This window comes from Meles meles, chromosome 5 (assembly GCF_922984935.1).
Source record: "Meles meles chromosome 5, mMelMel3.1 paternal haplotype, whole genome shotgun sequence".
NCBI lineage: Eukaryota > Metazoa > Chordata > Mammalia > Carnivora > Mustelidae > Meles > Meles meles.
The window spans coordinates 30,189,211-30,213,702 of NC_060070.1; the positions used below are offsets into that span (position 1 = coordinate 30,189,211).

At 32.2% G+C, this 24,492-nt stretch overlaps 1 protein-coding gene across 5 annotated transcripts in view; it reads right to left on the reverse strand.

Annotated features, from left to right (window-relative positions):
* GRIK2 (glutamate ionotropic receptor kainate type subunit 2) overlaps nt 1-24,492 on the reverse strand; it is a 657,055-nt gene that overhangs the window by 149,015 nt on the left and 483,548 nt on the right. For all 5 annotated transcript variants that reach the window (XM_046006541.1, XM_046006542.1, XM_046006543.1 and 2 more), the window contains exon 12: nt 16,028-16,251. In XM_046006541.1, the coding sequence (XP_045862497.1) occupies nt 16,028-16,251 (224 nt within the window). The remainder of the gene's footprint in view (nt 1-16,027; nt 16,252-24,492) is intronic.

The following is a 24,492-nucleotide window of genomic DNA, read 5'->3' on the forward strand; positions in this document are numbered from 1 at the left end:
GAAGGCAGAAGAAGGTGGGGAGAGGAGGAGAAGAAAATTCCAATGACCCTGGGCACAACTAAAATGCACATTTGATTGTGATGTATTTAATGACCGCAAAAACAAATGAAGGACTAAGTAACAAGCTAAAATGTAACCTTTTGCCTAATGCTATATAGCTGATAGAACTCTGGCTTTATGCCACAGTCATGTGTCAAAGATTAGAAACATGTTAACCTCTAGAGCAAGAAAATGTGACCAAAATGTAATAACTTAAAATATTAATTTTTCAGGAAACAAATTTCTATTAAGAACTGCAAAACAAATTGCTAGCTATACCACCTCTTAAAGGCTTGCGGGCTTGAGATTTTAAACTCTGAACTTTAATTATAATTGTGAAAGTGAAGTTCTGTTTACAGGTGCTTCAATTTTGTCCTGGTGCTCAGGGGCCCTGCATGCTGTTAACACTCTGGCTCCAGTTCTGTGATTAACTGTGATTAACCACCGGACCTTTGTCAGGTTGCTTTGCTTCTTTAGACTTCCATGTCTTCAGTTATGGGCATGGAGTTCTACTAATTATATGTTAAAATTCTGTTTACGGGTGACAGACCCAGATTTTATAGAAGGCTATTTTATTTAAAATGGTGTTTGTACTTTTCTCGCTATTAAACATATAATTCAGTTTTCCTAAATGTCATCATGCATTTAAATGACACAGATAATTCCTGTCATTCTACTAATCTAATTTGTTCTAAAGTCCTTCAAGTGTTTATGACTTTGTACTATAAAAATGACACACATGTGTCCCAAAGTCTTATTTACAAATATATCTGAATTAAATTTCTTAATATTTTTATATTGTGACATTTCCTTTATACTGTAAGTCTCTGGCAAACTCTTAGCAAGCGTTTTAAGATAGTCATTTTATTGCTTTGTTCATGATGCTTTGTGTCACTGTTCATAACTTGTTTGGCTTTTAAAACAATAAATGAGGGAAAAATAACAATCAAAAGCAATGTATTATTGTTCATTATGCTACCACCTCCTAGCAAGGACTAACACAGTCACTAATATTTATTGGGCCAGTAAATCAAATCTCAGGTAGGTAACAGGTGGTTCATAGAGCCGGAGACTGCAAATACAACCGTCATTTGTTGTAGTCTGGCATGTGGTTACAGACAATCATATCTTCTACGGACATCTTCTATAGGCAATGCTTAACACTAAAGCACCACTTATTCTTTTCTAACTTCTTGAGTCTACAGTGCAGATGTTGTGCGTTTTTGGAATGTGCCTCACCTTTCATGCCTTTTAGAGTACAGTCTCTGGATGGACTAATTTCTTATTATCTCATAGCTTACTACGTATGTTTGTCCTTTTGGAACGTTAAATTTTAAATCTTTCCATATAGACTGAACACATATTAAGTCTGCATTTCTCCACATTGCTTAGTCAATATTCTAGAAATAGTGGGTGCTCAAAAATTGGGGGATGGATTTATGTCTCTGGAGTTTATGGCCTTTACCCTAGGGTTTAAAAAAGATACACAAACACACACAAGATTTTGCTTTCTGGGTAAAATTCGAAAGCTAAAGCATCTGTAGGAAAGCCTTCTACACAAAATTCCTTTCTAATACCCTGGTTAAAAAGAAAAAGGACTATGGTGAGTGCTGTGAAGTGTGTAAACCCAGCGATTCACAGACCTGTACCCCAGGGATAAAAATACATTATATGTTTATAAAAAAATTTAAAAAATTTAAAAAAAGAAAAAGGAAAAATATATAATATATACAGCTTTTCTAACAAACTGGATTTTTGAAATAATATTTTGTGTATATTTTATTCTACAACAGAGTTTCTGAATAGGTTTTCATATTTGAATCAAGGAGCTCCAATTATTGTCTCCAGATGCTGTGTTTTGTATTAAAAATCTTTTTTATCATCTAGAATGTTCATCCGCATAACTGTAACTGTCTTATGTAATACTTTTTTACTTAAGCAAACTTGAAAAATACAAATTCTACCTTTATATTTCAGAAATAGCTTAAGTATAGTTTCTTAGGTTATCTCAAATATATACTAGGTTTTATGAATGGGAAACACATAAGGAAATATATTTATCATATTGTGATTTATATAGCTAATACTTACTGATATGTTGATGGGCGGATGGGGAGAGAAAGAGAGAGAGAACTGATAGACCCAGCTGGAATAAATTTCAAACAACAAACAACGACAAAAAAATCATGATGCATTATCATTTAGGACCCAATGAGAATTTATATAATCTCAATCTTGTTATAAGCCATGATCATTGACAACACTCTTGGTGCATATTATCTTATGATCACAAAGAAATAAATAATATACCTTCATTGATTCTAAGAAAGAATTAAGCAACACTTGGTCTAAATTTGAGAAAGAGTAGCTGCCATTTATGAAGCTTTTATCTAACAGCATTTTTTATTTGCAATAGGCTAAGACCTAGGCTATAATATTTTCCATTAACTACAAATGAGAATGTGTAAGAGGAGCTGGAAGGCTGCAAACAAAAGATTAAAATGAGTGACTGCCTTGCAGGATGGACCATAAAATCCTTTGATAATTGCATTCATTTTAGGATGAGCCATTCAAAATTGCTACCTGTCTAACCTGCATAAGATGAACAAACTAGAAGCATGGAGATAAAAATGCTGGTTGTCTCTAAACAGGCCATTTTAATATCACTATAGTTGAGCTTTAGACACTCTAGTCTTACATGTGTGTCGAATATGCTTATTTTCTGGCTTTTTGCACTTACGCTACTTGCACTCTACATAGAACTAGAACATTAATAACTATCATTTGATGTTGTCCAATATGTAAATGAGATTTAAAATGCAGTGACCTCCTTTAGCCCTGATTACAGAGTGTGGGCCATAACGTAGACAAATATGGCTCTAACAGAAAAGATTACCACCTCATAAAATATGTAGCTTCAAAATATATATGATTAAAATCTACATAATTCATTTACCTAGAATGTTGATCATTTATAGAAGAAAAGATAACTAATTTCATCATTACAGTAAATGCAAAATAAAGTATCAACCATTTTATAAAATACTACTTCCTTTAACAAATAAGGTAAAATTACCAATAAAACTGGAATTTATTTAAGCCATGTGCTTGCTTTCAAATCAGTATGAAGTCAGTATGAAGAAAGCTTTATTGCTAGGTTTATCATTATTCCAAAATTAGGTATTTTGCTTTTTCCAAATACCTAATTCTTTTTAAACTTTCAGTGAATGTAGGGAACTTTTAAAATATTTAGTGAATGTCTTTCTGACAATAACAAATCTTGATTTTATAACTAAGTTCACAAATAAATAATAATGAGTTGCCCTGAGACCAGGCATTTTTAAATGAAAGTTAATTTTTTAAATTCCATAACTGAATTAAAATTTTTCACATTCACTATTTTATTTTTAAATAAAGAGGAAAGAATGCCTCATGGCCAAAAATGTTTAGAAAATGCTAAGTTAAACAAACATACCCAAATTTCCTTACTACAGGGCTTTTCAGAGCCTTTAATCTGCTAATAGTGAATTTTCGAGAGGAGGATCTGGTATGAAGTTCTCCTGCCTTTCTTTGATCATAGAACTCTCTTGGATTCATTTTTCCTCCCTAGAAATAATTTAGCATTTGATGTTTTGTAAATACTGCCCTATGATATGCTATCATACATGTATCTTGTGTAAGCATTATGGAGCCTACCACATTTAACAATTTTTTGCACCAATTTCTTCATTACTTTATAAAAGTTAGGGAAAACATTGATGTATTGGATATTCCACATCAAAAATAAACCAGAATTGCTTTCTATGGGATTGAAAATTAATATTTTGATAGCATCATTTAAGATATATTAGAATAACAATTCATGTTTCCTGCACAAAACTAATTTGGTAAATTCATGTCTTAAGACTACAGTCAGTATTCTAGAAATGGTGGGTATGCAAAAAGAAAAGTGACCAGAAAGGAATAAGAATGTACCTCTAATGTATGAAATAACTAACTTACTTTTCATATATTTTTAAACAAGCACCATTGACTTGTTTTAAAGAGAATGCCAGTTGAAAATCACAAACAGGAAGGAGTCAGGCTACTTAGAAACAGGCACCCTGATAACAAATGAGAAAAAGGGAGAAAGAAAACTTCAGAAGTGTACATTTGAAATAAGAAATGTGAGAGAATTGTTTGCATGGGTAAACATCACTTCACAATATAATAAACCCTGTGGCAGGCACAGCTAATTCATATCTGATTTAAAAAAGAACCGAGGTGGTAAAATACCCAGATAAAAGAAACATATCCACGTCCTCTTTTGCAGCTAGGAAGTAAAATAATTCTAGCCAATAAGATGTTGAGAAGAGGACGCTTTTCCTTTCTGAGGCAAAGGCACTGACTTTTGTCTTTTGCTTCTGTTTTCTACCTTCTTCCTGCCTGAGTCACAGATAGGATGCCTGGCATTGCAGTGACCATTCTGCAGTCTTGAAGATAAAAGCCTCAGTCTAGGAAGAGCATAGCGCACACATAGAAGGTGCCAAGCTCCTCAACCTCACCTTTCAGCAGTGGTTTCAGTCTTGCCCTGCCCATGTTTGGCCTCCATGAGAACAGCAAAGCTCCTATGTATTTAATAACTATTTAGTCAGGTTTTCTATTACCTACATGTGAAACTATTCCTACTAACATAGACTCTGAGCCTATTACTGAAATTTCAGGGGTCATTAATTCATGTATAAAATATTATTACTGAATGATCTTGGACAACTTTATCCCTTTCAGTATCTCTAATTAAAAAATTGTAAGCAAGGAAAACCACTTCATAGTTAAAAACTTTCTATGTAAAGAGTTGAAGATTCCAAATTTAATGATAACATCTCAATAATTCAGAAAATACCAGAATCCACAAAGACTCATTCCATGAGATTTTCTCTTAGCTAAAGATTTTCTTAGTGTTTTTTCTTTTCTTTTCCCTAGAAACTTTAATACGCAGTTAACTTCAAAAATAGTCATGCTAATTTTTAGATATGAAATTATTTTCATGAATGAAAGGATTAATTGGTATTTTCTTTAAGTTTAGAATTACTTCAAAGTTTCTAATTGTATTAATAAAAATCCAACTCTGTTATTCTGCGAAACTTTCAAGGCTCCATCACCTTGCCATTACCATCCACATATTTTTCTGATACACCCCACATATCTGTGCAAGCAAATCCACTGGGCTACCTGGTATTCACTTTTACAATCTATGCTTATCCTTTCATTTCCATATGTTATATATTAGCTGTATTCCAGAGCAGGCTCATAATTTTGCACCTATCTCTCCAACTCCAGATTCAGTAAGGTTCCATTGGTAGCTCAATCCTAGTTATACTGGTAATATTTATATCACAGAAATTGTCGATTGCTGCAAATCAGATTCTCTCCTTGCTATAGCAGTTGCTAAGCCAGAACCATCACATCACTGAACAATATACACCATTATATTAAAATGTCATGCCATATGTTGCTCACTAATTAACCTTAGCATTGTTTAATTGCAGCTTTAGTACCATAAAGTCATCAGATTTACACAGAATGAAGTACAAGAATTATCCGTATATGAATGCTACAATAATATGCTATTGAACATATTATTTAGTAGATCTAAATGGGTTGAAAGGGTTTAATGAGATGATAACAATGATCAGTTCCACTAATTTGTAAATTTATTAACGGCAAATTTAAACTGTGATCAATTTTTGTTAAAAATATAATCTTGAGGAAAAATAAACATTACTATCAGCTATAGATGTATAACTAGAAATAATAAATAATGTCTTTTCAAAATGTAAGACTTACCCTCCATTCCCATTTAAAATTTATATTTGACATAGGAAATTAACTTCAACAATAGGCTGATTTTAGATCCTTATGACCTATTTTTAATCCTAAGTGATTTTTTTAAATAGTCATAATGGTATACTGTAATTCATCCAAATTTTAAATTACCCAGGATTGTTTTTATTGTAATGGAATAAAAAAGTCCTTATTATAATTGTCTGCTGATCATTTTAAGACTCCTGAAGGAAAGGCATTATTTTGGTTGCCCTAATATTTGGATTTAGTTTTACAAAGGTAAAATAAAAATACATAACTCTACACTTAACTAGAATCTATTTTTTAAGTATGCAGTAGATTTTACATAATCTCATTAAATAGCTACTAATGCAATTTTTTAAAACCTAATTGTCCAGATTAAATTAAGAGTGGCTTTAAATTGGGAATAATAAGGAAAATGTCCCACATAGCAACATTGCATGCAAGAAAGCATAGATTTGTCCTATCAATAATTTCTTACCAACATAGCTATTTGTTTGCAAGTGAAGAAACAAACATTAGAAAACAGTTTATTTTTAAATCGGTTGGAACATGATATATATTTAAAAGAATTCTTTCTTAGACTTAAATATCAGAAGTGTTTAGCTTGCAGCACACTTGCTAAGTATTTTTAAGTAATAAGTCCAGTATTAAAAGCTCAAGGCAGACTGTCTTAGATCAGTCAGATGGTTATGTGGTTTCTAATACTGGAAAATGAAACAAATTATACTTTTAGAAAAATGGATGCTCAATAATAAATGATGTTATCAACAAGAACCTGAAGCTAGCATTGGAAAGGTAGCATCTGATTTTCTAACATCACTTGGATGTTTAAATTGATTTAGCTAATATGCAAATATCTGGATTATAAAAAAATATCAAACCAGCTACCATGAACATACAAGGCACATTAGGCTTTTTTTCCTCATTGAATTTTTAACTATAAAATTAATTTTAATAAGTTTCATGAGGTTTAATGACTTTTGGGCTTTCTTTTTTTCCAAATAAATATCTTCTGAAATTATACTCTACTGTATCAAATATACCAATAAAATATTTAAAAATTAAGTGTATGCACTTCATATGCAGTTTAGTATCTAAAACAACTGAAGTATGTTTGGAAAGCATTCATCATTTTTGTTTTCAACTCAAATATCTGAATTAAGAAATACCAACATGAATGTTTTAAAATTTGGGACAGAAGGAATATTTTAAATATATTTTTAAACATCTTCATGATTGAGAAAATTTGAAGCCCTAATTGAAAATTGTAGTGATATGAAAAAAAAAAAAAACAAAATCAACATACATTTCCCCGAATGTCAATATTGATTTTGTAGCTCCTTCTACAATAAAAATTTTCACTATTTTTTTTTGAAATTTCACTTTAGTAATACCATTCCAAAACATATCTTCAGTCAGTCTAGTGAATTGCTAAACTCATATTGAAACACACCTCCCAGCACCCCCTTTCTCAGTACCAGTAATAGTAAGGGAAGCAGGGAAACACTTACCTAATTTTATTATGTTAAAATAATATTCAGGTGCATATTCTGAACCAACTTAGATGACAGTTGTAGCCCTATTCTGTTTATAATGTTTATCATGCCAGTAACATTCAAACCCTACAATTTCACCTTTGCTTCAAATATTAAGTCCATTAATTTAATAGGAAAATCTATTATAAATCCATTCACTTCATTTTATCATTTCAGGAGTAGTCAGACAGGGGCACATGAAAATGGGAAATATTTTAAAATAATTAATTAAAGATTAAGCATCTTTCATAAAGAATAACAGGAAACTAAGTTATATCCAGGCTGGGGAATGGCAGAGAGGGTTACCGTCTACATATTTTTTAAAGTATTAAAACTAAAATTATGTTTCCATCCAATATACATTCGAATGAAAAGAATACTATAGTTTTAAAATGCAGGTGTGCATAATTACTTCATTAATAAGGTTTTTGTCATAAAGTTTGTCAGGTTAATTTCTGGGCTTCCAAACAAAACTCCAAAAGTATTTCTAGCAGAGATAACTTCACATTTTAAGAGTGTCTTCTTTATGTAAGAGTTAACCAGAATTATTTAAAACTATAGGTTTTAAAAAATCAATAGAATAGTTTGTATTGTCATTTATTTTGCTAATTCTATTTACATATAAAACAGATATCAAGCACTTACTATTCAAATATAATATTGAAATTCCTATAGCAATTTGAAAGACAGATGATATTTTTCCTAAAAACCATATATGTATATATACCCAACAGGATTGATATGAAAACAATTTTACTTGAATGATGTAATTATGTAATGGAATGTAAAAAATTATAGCAATTAAGGTGCTGTGACATGCTCTAATGAATGAAGTTACACTGGTTGATGACACTGTGTCTCCTACTCATTAATTATTTAGATAGAGTGTATTATTTTACATAACATGATGAAATAAGTCATAAATTATCACTAAAAATTACATCCATACATTTTCATTTAATATTAATGATATTTCCCCATATCTATGAATTATAAAAAAATCAAAAAAATATCAATAGCATTTCAGTCTCTAGAAAAGTTCATAATGTGGTAGAATTCTTTGACTATATGCAGCTAATAATTTTCAGGGTATGAAAGTAAGCATCCCTAGAGAAATGGCTTAGAAAGCAAATAGGTTTATATGTTGATGAGGCAAATCTGCTCATGTGTGCCTTGCTAATGTGTCCTGTTGTGGTGCCTAAGTGATTGGAAATATTTTTTAAGGTTTCTTATTTGCAAATCTAAAGAAAAAAGACATATTTCTTAAGTGCGGCTAACTGAGGTAATTCTTTCAAAATATTATAAAACAACATACTGCTAACATGCAGTACAAATATTTTATAGGGGATTCTTTTTTAAAATATTACTTAAAAAGGTAGGCTCTTGTTTTTCCTAAAATCTTAGAAGGAAACATGAAAGGTGAATTTAACATGATAGTCAAAGGAATCAAGTGATATAAATTCCTTTTCTGTTTTCTTCTAAATCTGTTTTATTTAAAGCTTCCTCCCTATAATAAATTAGAATTTTAAAAGTAGAATGCTAGCATTAAACAAAAGGAAAATATTTCTAACCTCATTTTCTAAGAGTAAGGGAGTGCGGTTATGTATACCTATTCATGCTTTACATCAAAATGTAAAAACACACAGTTACTAAAAAAAGAAACTAATAAATTAATCTCTCCATGGTTCTCAGATAAAACCTGGCCACTGTTGACATGCAGTTTGTATTGGTTTCCTTCCTTTTCTCTCTCAATGGCTTCTTCCACGTAACCCACCAGCCCAGTACAAAACTATATAGGAAAACATCCCTCTGACAGAACTCTTACAGCAAAGAGTCTATTGCAAAAGAACAGCTTTATCTGGGTAAAAATGTTACTAATTTAGGTGTCAAGCTTACTATTAAATTTTTACTATTAAAAAAATTTTTACTAAAAAAAATTGACCTATTTCTCTATATTTTTCAAGACACCTCTTTTTTGTTTTAACAGAATACCCTTAATCATTGAGCAATGACAAACATACACACACATATATATGTTTTATATATGTGTTACATTTATATGTGTGTATATACGTGTATATACATATATGTATATAACATATACGTATGTTTATATATGAGTATGAGTGAATATATATGTATCCACTCATATTCATATGTGTATATAGATACACTATACAAATATCATATATATACACATATATGTGTGTGTGCATATATATATATCTCCCCTAGTTTCAGATTTTAAACACCTTTCTTAGGTGACTGAGAGCCCCCCAATGTCTGAGGGGGACTATTTTTCTGGGGACTATTGACAAGTAGAAGCACAATTTTGTTTTGAGAATTAACACACAAAAAACAAGCTGGGAATATAGCTTCTTAACAAGGAATTCTAGCTACAGTACCCTGCAGCTATGGAAGAGGTAGCTATCCAGAGACTACAAAATTGGGAAGAGTAACTGTATCATTTGATAAAAAATACTTGGTTCTCTTTATCTTGTTGGTTCTTAAGAGTCATCTCAAAGAATTTCTTTCTTATGGTTAAAAAGAGAACCCTAAAAAAAAGAAAGAAAAAGAATAGAGTAAGAGAAATAGCCATTCACAGTACCATTCTTATTAGCGTTTCAATCTGAATTAGCTAATAAGAAATGTATGAGACGTGGTGGTAACTGTCGAAGATGCCACCACACTGCTTTTCCAAATCTTTCAAAGAAAAAAAAGTAATTTCTTACAAGACCACCACTTCTCAACAGGACATCTGTGCGTGCATGCGTGCGTGTGTGTGTGTGTGTGTGTGTGTGTGTGTAAAAAACGGAATTACATATTCCGTAAAGGATTCATTAAAAACTGAGATATATTTTTTGTTAGCAAATATAATAAGTTAATAAACATTCATCTTCAAGATTTTAGCATTCTTGAGATTCTGACCATGACTCTATATACTGCAATTTATTAAGATTTGTATCTGTTATTTACTGAGCTAGATACTGTGGAACTCCTAAATTGAGACAAATTGTAATTCTCAGAAGCTCATTGGCAAATATATTTATTGAGTGAACAGACTTGCAATGACTAGACAGACAGCTTTTTTGCCTCTATAAGTCTTTGAATTCAATTCGGTGATGGAGGTGAGGAAAGACAAATAGGGAAATAATTTATCCACAGTGTATGAAAAATAAAAATGGACTATCAGGCTTCCGCTTTTGTGCTTGTATTTACTTTTGCCTTAACAATCAAAAAAATTATGTCAAAAAATAATTTTGGAAAGGAGATCAAAACTTCTAAAAGATACTCAAGCACAACCAATCGTCTAAGAGAAAATGTCAACAAGCATCTGATCACAGAACACTACCCCAAAATAAAAAAAAAAAATCACTTCAATTTTAAATTGTTTTTTTCTCACTCAATTATTTTTAAATCTTTATTCTTGTAAATGTCTCTCATAATTACAAAACTGAGAGGTGTAAAATATGTCATGCTTAAGGTTTTGTTCTTTTTCCTATGTAGATAATTTTAGTCAAAATCTCCACTGCCTTATCTAGATACGATATTCTCCATAAGCTGAAAAGAAGTAACCAATTCAAATACTTTCAATTAGATTGGTTCTACTAATTATACAAATGGAATTTTTTTTTTCTGGGTTGGTGACTCCATGTCCATTTCACAACTATGAACATCATTGGAACCATTAGAAATAAAGAATTAAATTATTTTATAATAGATTTACCAAGAAAGTGCCTTTAGTTTTAATCAATGGTGATTTTTAGGTCCATAATTGAGGTAGTTGTTAATACAATCAATTTTAATAATCACTTTCATATGTGTGAAAGGCACACCAGCAAAACAGCACTATTTCAAACCAAATTTTCATTAAATTCTAGGAAAATTGCTACATGGAAAGAGGAATAACAGATAGGGTTTCCTGTAGTTTACTTAAGTAAACAAAATGACTAAAAAAAGTAAAATCAATCTAAAATTGTGTTATAGAAAGGTGAATCTGAAATGGTTTTCTAGTAAAAGGTGGGCAAGTTGGTGACAAAGGCACACAACAAAATTGGCATTTCATTTCATTGTGACAACAGTCTTTTTGACAGCATATTAGTGTAACATTGAACATCCCACCAAAACAGTTATCCATTTCCAAGTGCATAATAATTCAGTGTTGCCCTTCACTGTACATTAAATGTCACCCATCACTGTGACAAGAATATAAAAGCTGTTGCACGCTGGTCAGGAACCTAGATCAAAGCTGTTTATGCAAGCACTTTGGACATGGTTTTCTACACTCAGTTAAACCATCAAAAACACTATGTTTAGAACACCTTTACCTCTGAGTACCAAGAGAAAACAGAAAATTTTTATAAGTAGAACTTTCAGTAAGGCAATAGCCTTGTCATCTTGTGACCACAGACCACGTTACTGTGAAAATGTATGTCAAGACAGTCCTGATGGTCACTGTATTAATAAACCCTTGAGCAGATTCTAGGGAGACCATCGCTTGCTCTCTAATCCAATAATACATAGATGATATTTTAATATTCTAAAAAATCATGCAAAGTCAGTCAACCCCACAATGTACAAGAAACTCCTATATTCTTTTTAACTCAGAAAAACTAATGTTATGTACTTAACACATTGAATAATCTTTAATTTGTTATCTTTGCTAAGAAAGCCAGGTTAGTCAATATCACTTGCCTTCTTTTCCTCTTTTTCCTATATTTGATCACATTCATTTATTTATTTAAGTAACCTGAGAAATTTCTCTGTAATAATATTCTTACTAAAATATATATATATAGTTTTACTTTTCTCCTCCAGTTTATTTTTGTTTAATTTTAAAATGTCAACCTCAGAATAAAATATGCAATATTATTTTAAGCTTAGTGAATTATTACTAAGGTTCCATCAATCCTGTTGGAGGGAAATGTGTATGGCATTGTGCTCTTCTTTTAAGTTTGGTCCTCAGTTATTTACCTCTACACCAAACTACTAAGAACCCTAGACCAAGATTTACATGCTGAATTTCAAAATAGCTCTGTTAAAAGGAAAAAAACAAAAACAAAAAACAAAAAACAAACAAACAACAAAAAAAAAACCAACCGAAAACTCCAACATTATGGGCATTTAAATTGACTCATTTTATAAATAACATCTACTGCATCAGTATTATCTGTTGTTTAATAAAGGAAATATTTGAAGCAAGGTGAAAATTACCTATCCTCTGAGTATAAAGGGTGGATGTCCTAACCAGACTCTTTATATGACTAACTGCTATCTCTGTACTAATACACTTAGGTCAAAAGAAAATATAATGTAAAGAAAGAGGGAAAAGGTTTAGGGACAAATATGATTAAGTACAAGTTTGTCATGTACAAGATTTCTTCCTGCTTCTCTGTCAGCCAAGAGCTATGGTTAGGATATCCAGAATAAGGCCATTCCATGTCCAGAATGCCAAACCTCAGGCTCATCCTTACTGTCAAATAATCATTTTCCACTAATTCAGATAAGCATGCTGATTATGTCATTATGCTATAAACAATAATGCAAGTGTTTGCATTATAAAACCATACCAAGACAAATAAGACCACATATCTCTTAATACTGGTTAAAAAAATTTTAAAATATGTGTTAAGTATTTGTTAGATAAATCTTTTTCTTATATAATAAGGGTGAAGGGAAATTTTATTTTTTTTGAAGATTTTATTTATTCATTTATTTATTTAGACTTCATTTATTTATTTACAGAGAGAGAAACAGTGACAGAAGGAACATAAGCAGGGGGAGTGGGTGAGGGCGAAGCAGGTTTCCCATTTAGTAGGCAGCCCAACATGGGGCTCGATTCCAGGACCCTGGGATCATGACCTGAGCCAAAGGCAGAGGCTTAATGATGGAGCCACCCAAACAGCATCACAATAATACTCTACTTTTAAATTTAACTTTAGAAAAAATAAATTCCAACAATTGATCAGTACTTTATAATAAAATTTTGTTGTTGGCATAGTATTTAGAACTTTGTGATTTTCAGTGAGAAGGAAACATATATCTGAGAATTTTTTAAATGTAATTTGTCTTTCTTTTTTCCCATGATCATTATGGAGATAAAGACAAAAAATATACATGAAGATAAATACAATGCCATATTTATTTTGATATCAATAATAATGTTATTAAGTTCATCAGTGATCTCTATATGACATAAGACATAGCCTTCAAGCATATATTAAAAATCAAAATACTACATTTATTATGAACTGTTAACAAATATCATAATACCATTTAAATTAGGAAGATAATTAAGCTCTGCAATTGAAACATGGCCATTTTGTCTGCATTTGCACATCATGAACTGCTTTCATGGTAACAAGACTTCAATACTGTATCAGAGTGGATTTTTTTTTATTGCAGTGAAGTAGATTTCAATTTTATAAATTAATTTGGCTTTGGTGTTTCAGTTTAGAAGTTAAATGAGTTCTATTTGAAAAATTTTCTTTAAAAAAAGAAATTTTCTTTTAATCTGAGTTTTTAGTGTGCTTTCAATTTAGTAATATTTATACAAGATTATTTTAATATTGAGAATTGAACAAAATATTTCAGAGACAATCTGCAAATAATCTATTTTCATATTATGCATATTTACCAAGATATCTAATATTATTTATTACTTAATATAGGATATCTAACATTGTTTATTATTTAATAGAATATATGTTCTTTCATCCATAAATGAATATATCATACTTAATTTTTGAAATTGTGTGAGACTGTTCTCACATTGTTGAATAAGATGTTGAAATAGAATCACTTTCAAATTCAATCATTAATAACTATTAATAAAATATAACGGTAGTATTCCAGAATTTAATGACACTAAAAAATGGCACACAAGCTAATGTTGTGTTCTCAAAAAGAATGACATGGGTTTATCCATTCTGAGTAAAATTAGCACGGGTTACAATAATTACACAGGTGTTATATTGTTATTTTGTTTGATGGTTTATCAAACTGAGAGTTAAAGAAATATTTTGAAAATTAGATGAGTGCATAACCAAACCCCATGCCTTTATTTGCAAATGTACTTTTCAGCTGGAAAAGAATTCAGATGTTTCAGTATTTGGTTTTGAATGTAATCTCAGAAGATTTGAGCTCAGGAAATTAGTAATATCTGAAATTCCTAATACGAATTTGAGGTAACTCAATAGTCTCTATCTAAGGTCCCCTGGAAACTACAGTAGACTTAACTCAGTTTAATTGATGCCCACACAATTGCCTCAGAATGGTCTCAAGACATTTACCTCTCGGTTCTGATTTTTCCTTCCTGGGAACTTTCTTTAATTTGATTAAGAAGGAGCAGGTGTACCTGCAGAGAGCAAGAAAGGCTTTCTCTATACTTTGGAGTATTTATTTTTCTATCTGCCCGTGGGCAGGCTGTAGAGTTCTCCAGCCACTGAATTATTTACACTGTAATCCTTGAACTTGTTTCTCTGAAGACATGTAAAACAGGATGGTTTGTATTGGTCACTATAAAAATAAATGTAACTGATGCAATGATGCTCAAAATGAAAAGGTTGTTTTGTCTTCACAAGACATGGAGAAAGCTGGAGCTAAAAATTTATGAACTTCATACTTCAAATTCTCTTTTTGGGGGAGAACTTTAAACTTCAAATCAAAATTATAACATGATCTACCATACAGCTATAAATGCTGTATGTACACATGGTTCCAATACAAATTTCACCCCAATGCAAATGATAATTGTCTCAAGGACTCATGTGTTAATATTAAACCAGTTAGGTAGAAAATTATAAATTTTTTATGGCATTTATACATAAATATCAAAAAAACTGTGTATAACTATAAAAAAGTACATATATCAAAATATTGTGCTACTTCCAGAAGTGATTTCATTCCTTTTTTTAATTGAATGAACTAAGTGTTTTTTTACTGCTAGGAACAAATACATGATTTCATTGAGAAAAGAATAAGTTCAAGAAAGGATAAATATCCTTAGTGATAAATTTGTCAGAAGAACCTATACAATTGAAAAAAATAGCCCTCATACTTAATATTCAATTTTGATGACAGAGCCAAAAATATTTGTAGTTATACATTAAATTTATTTTGTGAAAAAATGAGAAATTTTATGTGGAAAATAATTGTAGTCTTTTTATAGTTAAAATGCGTATTTTTAATTAGTCATGGTTCATTTAAAAAAGCCTCCTTTTACATTTTACCACTTTGGTTTTTTTCTTATGACTGATTTATTAGTTCAAATTAATAAAATATATTATTTTGTTCTCTGGCACAAGAAATCTTCAAAATGAGGAAATAATTTTTATGTCCTAATGATTTAGACTGCTTTTAGATTCCAATTAAGAAGAGTAAACTCTACCAAACTTATAGCTTACTGACACAACCAGCATGCTTTCTGCCAAAAAGGCAGCATAGAATATTTTAACAAGTTCTGGGATTCTTCAGAGTTCATTATTCTTCAGCACCCCAAGGGAAATAAAGAAAAAGAAAAGTAAAATTATTGTGACTTTTGACAATCATTAGTTAGAAAAAGGAGGTAACAATTGCCAAAAAAATCACAAAAGTGAGCATGTTACCTGGCTATGACAAAGAGCACACAACTGACACCCAAGTAAGCCAGCAGAATATACATCCAGATATCAGGGGAGAGAGGATTCAGGAAGGAGAAGACGCCTGGGTTTGTACCATTGGGTTTGCGGTACAAAATACTTATTCCAAGTGTCATAAAGGGCTTGGAAAAGTCGATGACCTTCTCTCGAACGTAGGTAATAGCCAGTGGGGCAACTGCAAGGTCAGCTTTCTGTATAGAGAAACAGAAGAAAGGAGGGGGAAATTGGTTCTAAGTCTCGAGAAAGAAGTCAGTATCCAAATCAAACAAAACAAACAATTCACATTTGAGAATTGTCTGAGTAAGAATTACATTAACATTTAAAGCATTCTTGACTCTAAATGGAAGCATCTGTTTTTTCTGCTACTCATCTCTATGTCCTTCTAGATTAGCAAACCAACACTTACTGCACATAATAAAGAGAAAAACTGTACAGAATGAAAAAACTGAAGAGACTATTGTACATTCAGTACTGAATTATTATGCTATGGGATCGTCTCATAATTATTTTTAATCTAAACTAAAAAAAAAAACACGTAGTATCAGTTATGACTTCCTAAGTACCTTGGTCAGATTCTAAATAGTAGTAATAATAATATCTACTTCAAATTATTTAACTGATAATCAAGAATCATGTTTTCCTGGTTATAGGTACAGTTAAAAGATTTTAGTCTTTAAATAATTAACATTTTGTAAATCATCTTTTAATGTGATTGTGTTTAGTGCCCCCGAGTTTTGTTTTTATCCCTCTAATTTGTTTTATATTATTTAATGAAAATCCTTGCAGCCTTGCCTAAATCACATCAGGAAATGAGTTTTTCAATTTTCACAAAGTTGCTAATTTTCCACGGTAGCTTAAATATGTTAAATTGCTAGTGCTCTTCACTCATCATGCTATAACCATCTGTCAGGATGAACTTCAGCTCTAATATATTGAAAGAAATAATTATAATATTTTGAAATAATAAAGGCACCTATTCCCATACATGACAGGAAGCTATATTTCTACATTCATTTTATTTTCATAAACTCACTGGGCTTTCAGAGAATAAGAAAGAAGTTCTCCTAGTAGTGAGCTACAGAGAGATGTATGAAATAATGAAACTGGGCATCCACAGGTTCCTTACCTCAAGGATTGTTGGAGAACTTAAAGAAACTTCTCTAAGAAGATACCTTTGTTGACAATATTATTGTGGGTATGTGTGCGCATCTGTGTGCTAGGTGTGTGTGGGGAAGAAGGAGCAGTCAGATGCTTGAATAGAGTATCTTTGAGTAGCAATGGAGAGAGAAAAAGATTTCTCTAAAAACTAGAGTGAGGGGGAAACAGGGTCTTAAGGGCCCTGGAGAAGGTATCATCATATTTCAAATTCATAAATCAAAAAAAAAAAATCAACTTAGCAATAATAGCTAATGTCCTTTTTTTTTTTTAAAGATTTTATTTATTTATTTGACAGAGAGAGATCACAAGTAGGCAGAGAGGCAGGCAAAGAGAGAGGGGGGAAGGAAGCAGGCTCCCTGCTGAGCAGAGAGCCCTATGCGGGGCTCGATCCCAGGACCCTGGGATCATGACCTGAGCCTAAGGCAGAGGCTTTAACCCACTGAGCCACCCAGGCGCCCCTAGCTAATGTCCTTTAAGCATCTGCTATGCAATAGGCACTGTGCTAAGAACTTTACATGAATTGTTATATTTAATCCTTACGTAATCCCACTATTATTCCCATTTTCAGATAAGAAAACTGAATCCATGAGAAGTCAAAAACTTGTTCATGGTCATAGAGCTAATTGAGCATTGGAACTAAAACATAAACCCCAAGCTTTTGGAACCTCTGCCCAAAACTAATCGTGATATGCACCTCAGAAGCCAGAAATGGAATCATGGAGACATTCCTTAATTCATTTATCAAGGAGTTTATAGAGATGGAAAGGGAAATACATGGAAGTAAGGAGCGTGATCACCAGATTACAATTAACGACAATTTAGAAGGTGAGGTGAAGAGTTTAGGCTGATGGAATATTTTCCACAAGGAAGAGAGCATTTCCTCTAAGACAGAAGGGAAGGACATACAGATGGTTTGAAAAGTAAACAAGTTTCTTAGGGAAATAAAATAATCATTTAAGAAACAAAGATCTAGTAAAAAATGGACAACATGAAATTGTGGTTCACTCGTGCTAAAGGGGTTGATTATATAGCCCAGGGTATCTATGTGCCACTTTGCTTTGTAACCTCCCTCATCCTAGGCACAAAAAAAGTAGAATTTCACCACATATCAGGCATATAAGTGCATATACTTTAAATGGATAAAATATTTTTAAATCCGTGATAGGTACCAACAAAACTTAGGAAAAGAATTAAAATAACATATGCTAAGATAAAACTACTACACTGTTCCAAAAAAAGTTGTTCAATAGGCATATATTAATATAACTGGCTAGACAGTCACCAAATTTCATTTTGTGTTATTTTTTAAAGATTTTATCTATTTATTTGACAGAGCGAGAGAGAATACAAGCAGGGGGAGCAGTAGAAGAAGAGGCCAATTTGGGATTTGATCCTAGGACCCTGGGATCATGACCTGAGCCAAAGGCAGAGACTTTACCCACTGAGCCACCCAGGCACCCCAACATATACCAAATTTTAAATATTTTTATTTATTTATTTAGAGAGAGAGCACACACTCATGCATGAACAGGGCACGGGGGAGGGAAGAAAGGGAGAGAGAGAGAATTTCAAGCAGACTGTGCTGAGTGCAAACACCAACACCGAGCTCCATCTCAGGATCCTGAGGTCACGACCTGAGCCAAAACCAAGAGCCAGGCACTCAAACAACTGGGCCACCCTGGTGCCCTGACATACACCAAATTTTAAAATTTACTTAGCATTGCCTAAAATACAATTTCTATTCCAAATACAAAACGGAAAAAAGACAAAACATTACACAGTAAAATATTTTCAATGACAAAAGAATCAGTTATTTGAAACCAAAGATACAGACAGTTTTAGACATTTAGTTAAAAAAAATAAACGCATCGACACACTCTGGTACATCCATATGACAGAATATTATCCAGCAATAAAATGAAATTAACTATCAAGGCACAAAAAGACCTGGAAGAAATTTAAATGCATATTGCTAAGTGAAAGATGCCAGTCTGAAAATGTTCCAGTCATATGATATGATTCCAATTATATGACATTTTGGAAAAGGCAGAACTATACAGGCAATGGAAAGATTTGTGGTTGCCCCAAGGACTCGGGAGCAGAGTGACAAATAGGTGGAATGAGAACATGTTTACGACAGGGAAACTATTCTGTAAGAAATAATAATGGTGGGTACATGACACCATGCATTTATCAAAAACCATAAAACTGTACAACACAAAGAGTGAACCCTGATGTAAACTCTGGACTTTAGCTAATGTCTCAATACTGGTTCAGCTTTAACAAATGTACTACACTGATGGAAGCCGTTAATAATAAGGGGAATTGTGGGGGTGGGTAGAATCGGAGAAGATATAGAAACTCTGCTTTCTGTAAAAATTTTCTATAAACCTAAAACTGCTCCAAAAATATCTATTTTTTTTAAATAACAGGTTGTTTCAATCACATCCTCGATTAGTACTATTTAATTTTATGTTGATTAAATTAATTAGAACTTAGTTGTTACTACTAATAGTACAAATACAAAACTTATCAAACATCAATTGTCAAAAATAACCAGTCTCTAATTACACACCAAATATATTTCTTAAATTCATTTAAACAATCAGACCTCCGGATTATCTCGTAGCAGTAAAGAACATTATTGATACATAATAGCATTGTCAATGAATACAATCTAACTTCATTACAAGTCTATTAATAATATAATAGTTTTGAAATATAATCAAGATGATGTATTAAAAATGTTTAAAATGACAGATGTGGTATTTTCCCATCAACTGGCATGTTATTAAAGACTAAGCCTTTGTAGAAAAGAGCCTGATGGTTAATTGCATAATCCAAGAATTTTATCTCTGTATGTAAAGGTTATGATTCCATGAACATAGATTTGGTAATTGGCATTTCATTTTATTTTAAGACTTTAAGTTTTTATTTAAGTTCCAGTTAACATCCAGTGTAATATTAGTTTCCGGTGTACAATATAGAGATTCAACAGTTCCATCCAACATCCGGTGCTCATCACAACAAGAGCACTCCTTATCCCCATGGGTGTTTTATTTTAAAGAATAAAATAAAGATGAAAGTAATAAATTCATCTTGCAATAAGAGAAGCTAATGGTCAAAATTGTTTGAAAAAACCTATTCAGCCAAAGAAAAATAAATCAGTTAGCTGTTATGTGTCATATGAATAGCACAAAGGAAAGGAAGAGCTCACTTCTAACTGATCGGGTTGGTGAAGGCTTTACCAAATGATTACACTTGTGTTGTGTTTTGAAGAAAGAGTCTGAGATGACAAAGGTCTGAATTGAGAAGGTGGCAACAGCAGGGGAAAAAAGTCTCATGGAAGTGACTTAAATTAAATGTGTCCATTACGGGCCAAGACGACATTCTTTGCTCCTGTCATTTCCATTAATCCTTACAACAGTTCTACCAAATTTCTAGTGTGATTTTCTTTTTATAGATGAAAAATCCAGAGTTGTGAGAGTATAAGGAATGTGTATTTCCAAAGACGACTTAACCATATTCATTTCTCACTTTTTTTCTGTGCAATCAAATTCATCATAACTATTTCTTCTGCTATATTGTTTCTGTATTTCCTGACCAAAATGATCTTCCTTATCCTCTATTATACACATTGTATAGAACATGCTCTGGTCCTTTTCCTCTTATGTAGCCCTCTTTGAATAATCCATACACATTAATTTCTCCTGAGTGAATTTTTATAGCACTTGCAAGCTTAAACATGTAATTTAATTGTGACTATATTTATATTGTGTTGTTTCTAATGTTTTCACATACAAGTCAACTAATATGAGAGACCTGAACATAAATATTATAATTGTGTTGTCCCTGTTCTGGAGAGTGCAGGCACTTGGGAACCTGCAGCCGTGCCCTTCAATCAAAGCACATAACTCTGAACTAAGAAAATGGTGAAGAATCCCTCTCTGGAAATTTCACAAGGACGCCTGGGCTGCAGCTATCTTATTAATATATTTTTATTTAATATTCTATCATTCTATGTGAAACTCTTAAAATTGTTTTATGATCATAATAATCAATCTAGGGGTGTCTGGGTGGCTCAGTCAGTTAAATATCTGCCTTTGACTCAGGTCATGATCCTGGAGTCCCAGGATTGAGTTCCCAGTCAGGCTCCCTGCTCAGTAGGAGTTTGTTGTTCCCTCTGACCTTACTCCCTCTCATCCTCTCTCTCTCTCTCTCACTCTCAAATAAATAAATAAAATATTTAAGAAAAATAATCAATCTAACATCCCTAGGGCATTGGACAAAATCTGACACCAAGGAATTGCTTGGTAAATGTTTGCTAAGTATAGTTTCAACTTACTAAAATACAATTTAACTTACTAAAATATTCAAAGAAAAATCACTCAGAGAATTTCAAAGTAAACTTTTTTTCCTGATCTCACTCTAGAAATGAGATTTATTTGTTCATTAATGCAATTTGTAGTGGACTAACCCATCTGGGAGAGAACAGAATAATTCTTTTTATGGAGTTATATAGCTAATAGCAAACCTTTGATTAAAGTTTTATAGAATAATGATGACATTTATTGGTCTAATTCTAATTACCTAATACAAAAATTAGATAACAAAGCATATCTTCATGAATGTCACAATGACTCCAAATTTGATCATGTTGAGAAAAATCTTCTTTACGAAGTCGTAAAAAGAACATAATATGATATTATTTTATAATACAAGCTCTGGGCAGCAAAATGTCTTATGCATGCTTCTGAAAGTTCCTGTAATTTAACAATGGAAAACCAGTTCTAAACACTTTTCATTTCCACGTGTTGTGAAGTGCTCAGGAAAATGGGTAAAATGGTGCATTTGAATAAGTTGTAAATATTTTAACTGATTTAGTTAAGACATTTAGGCCAGTTAATTATGATTTTAATTTTATGGAACTTACAAGGGACACCACACTCTCCTAAACTCTTCATAGGGCATAATGTGGACACATGCTTTCGCTTCTGTGTGCACTTTTAGGGAAAAATTGTTCATTTTCTGTACACACGGTGTTCCATCTCCACCAGTCTCCACCTGGTCACACCACCTGCACTCCTGCAGCGGCCATGCTTTCATTCTTGCCCAACTAGAGTCTGTTCTTCCTCCAAAGGCAAGTTCTTTTTACAACACATGCCAGATTATCGCTTGTGGCTCAAAATACTCCAATTACTTCTAGCACACATAGAATAAAACCTAATCTTGTCCTACAAAGCACTAGGAGAAATGGTCGCTGATTATTGAATCAACATCAGTTCCTATCACTCTTCTGGTCTTCGTGGGATCACTATTGTTTCAGCAACTCTGGTCGCATGGCTAATCTTTACATGTGCACACACTTCTGTCTCAAAGACTTTATACCTGTTTTTCCTTTTGCCTGGAAAGCTTGCCCCTCATCTACATGCTTTATTCACTCAATTGAATGTTCTGATGTGTCTGTTCTCGTATCAATCACTCAAAGGGATCTTTGCCAACCATTCAGTCTATCACTCTTTATCTTCTTACCATGTTTTCAGTTTCTTCATTAAACTTATCATGACCTGAAATTATGTTATTTCTTGTTGGCCTACTTCCAATAGAATGTATGTCTCTTTTGAGTAAGGAGTTTCTCCATTTTGTCCCCTTCTGCATCTCCAGTGCCTACTATAGTGTCTGGGTCATTAAATATTTTTAAATGATTGAGTGAATGCATTAAACCATCATTATTGCAGATTCTTTCCCCAGTACTTCCCTAAACTTCTTTCTTATACTAAAAAAGAAGTTACCTCATTCCATTATGTTAGTTAGTATTCATTAGGTTGTGTTTAAGAAAAAAATGTAATGAGATTAAAATTACACATTTCATATATGTGAAAACTTAACTTGAAACTTCTATAAATTATGTTATATACAGTATATAAGCTAATATCTACTTGTAGTTCTGTAAATTATATTTATTTATTATATTTTAGAAATATGCCTTCGGTTGCTTTTCATCAAACCAAGTACTAACAACATTGTGCACAGTGTACAGTGGACAATTTAGTTATAAAATACAGAGATGTCTTTCACACATGAAAGACCTGAATAGCGACAAATAAGAAAGAATTAAACACAAGCCACATCTGTGACTTTATTCATGCTTAAGTAAGCCTCCTGATAATTTCAAACAATATTGACTACATATACCAAGCTTGCCAAAAATGCCGGAATGAAAAATAAACTTCTCAACTGGTAATTCTTAAGAAGAGCCATGGCTCCAAAATATTTCTAGAGTTTGATGGGTTTTTTTTTTTTGTGCGGGTAGTGAGGGTTGAAGGGGATCTGATTGCTTTTGTGTGTGTGTGTGTGTGTGTGTGTGTGTGTTGTATTCTTCACGTTCAGTTTTGATTTTGTTGTGAATTCTCAACTGGATGGCTTATAAATACTAATATTTCTGTGCTAGAATTGTTATGGTATCTTCCTTTCTCACTTCAGTATTTCCAGGGACTCACTTGTTTTTTAATGGAGTAGTTTAATTGATTTAGCTTGCTTGAAAAAAATGGGTACACAGAAATTGAGGATTGTTTTCCATATCGACAATTTCAAGAAAATTAAATTTCAATTAAAAATAATCTGAAGGGGCGCCTGGGTGACTCAATTGGTTAAGCAGCTGCCTTGGGCACAGGTCATGATCCCAGGGTCCTGGAATTGAGCCCCACATCAGGCTCCCTGCTCAGTGGAGAGCCTGCTTCTCCCTCTCCGTCTGCCTGCTGCTCTGCCTACTTGTACTCTCTATCACTCTGTCAAAAAATAAAACCTTTAAAAAAATAATCTGAAATCATTCATATCAATAAATTGAAAGTATTATTTAGTATATCCGTTATTCATGAGCAAAACACTGAATGATGGAGTCTCTGACATTTTTGTTCTGCATTTTGGGTATATAGATTTCTTGATTTTAAAATAAGTAATACTTTTTAAAATTATAATATAAATGAAAACACTTTATTCTAAGACAATCACTCAAATGCAAAAAATATTCTATTATATCCTATAATCTTTATAGTTATACATTTAAACATACATAAAAAAGGAAAAATCTACAATATTACTCAAACTTAATGTTATTATATATTTATCAATCAAATAAGAATCTCTTGAAAAGACAGAGAGAATGAATGGCTTCTTCGAAACAAATTTATATTGAACGTTTCAAAATAGGGTGCCTGGGTGGCTCAGTGGGTTAAGCCTCTGCCTTCGGCTTAGATCATGATCTTAGAGTCCTG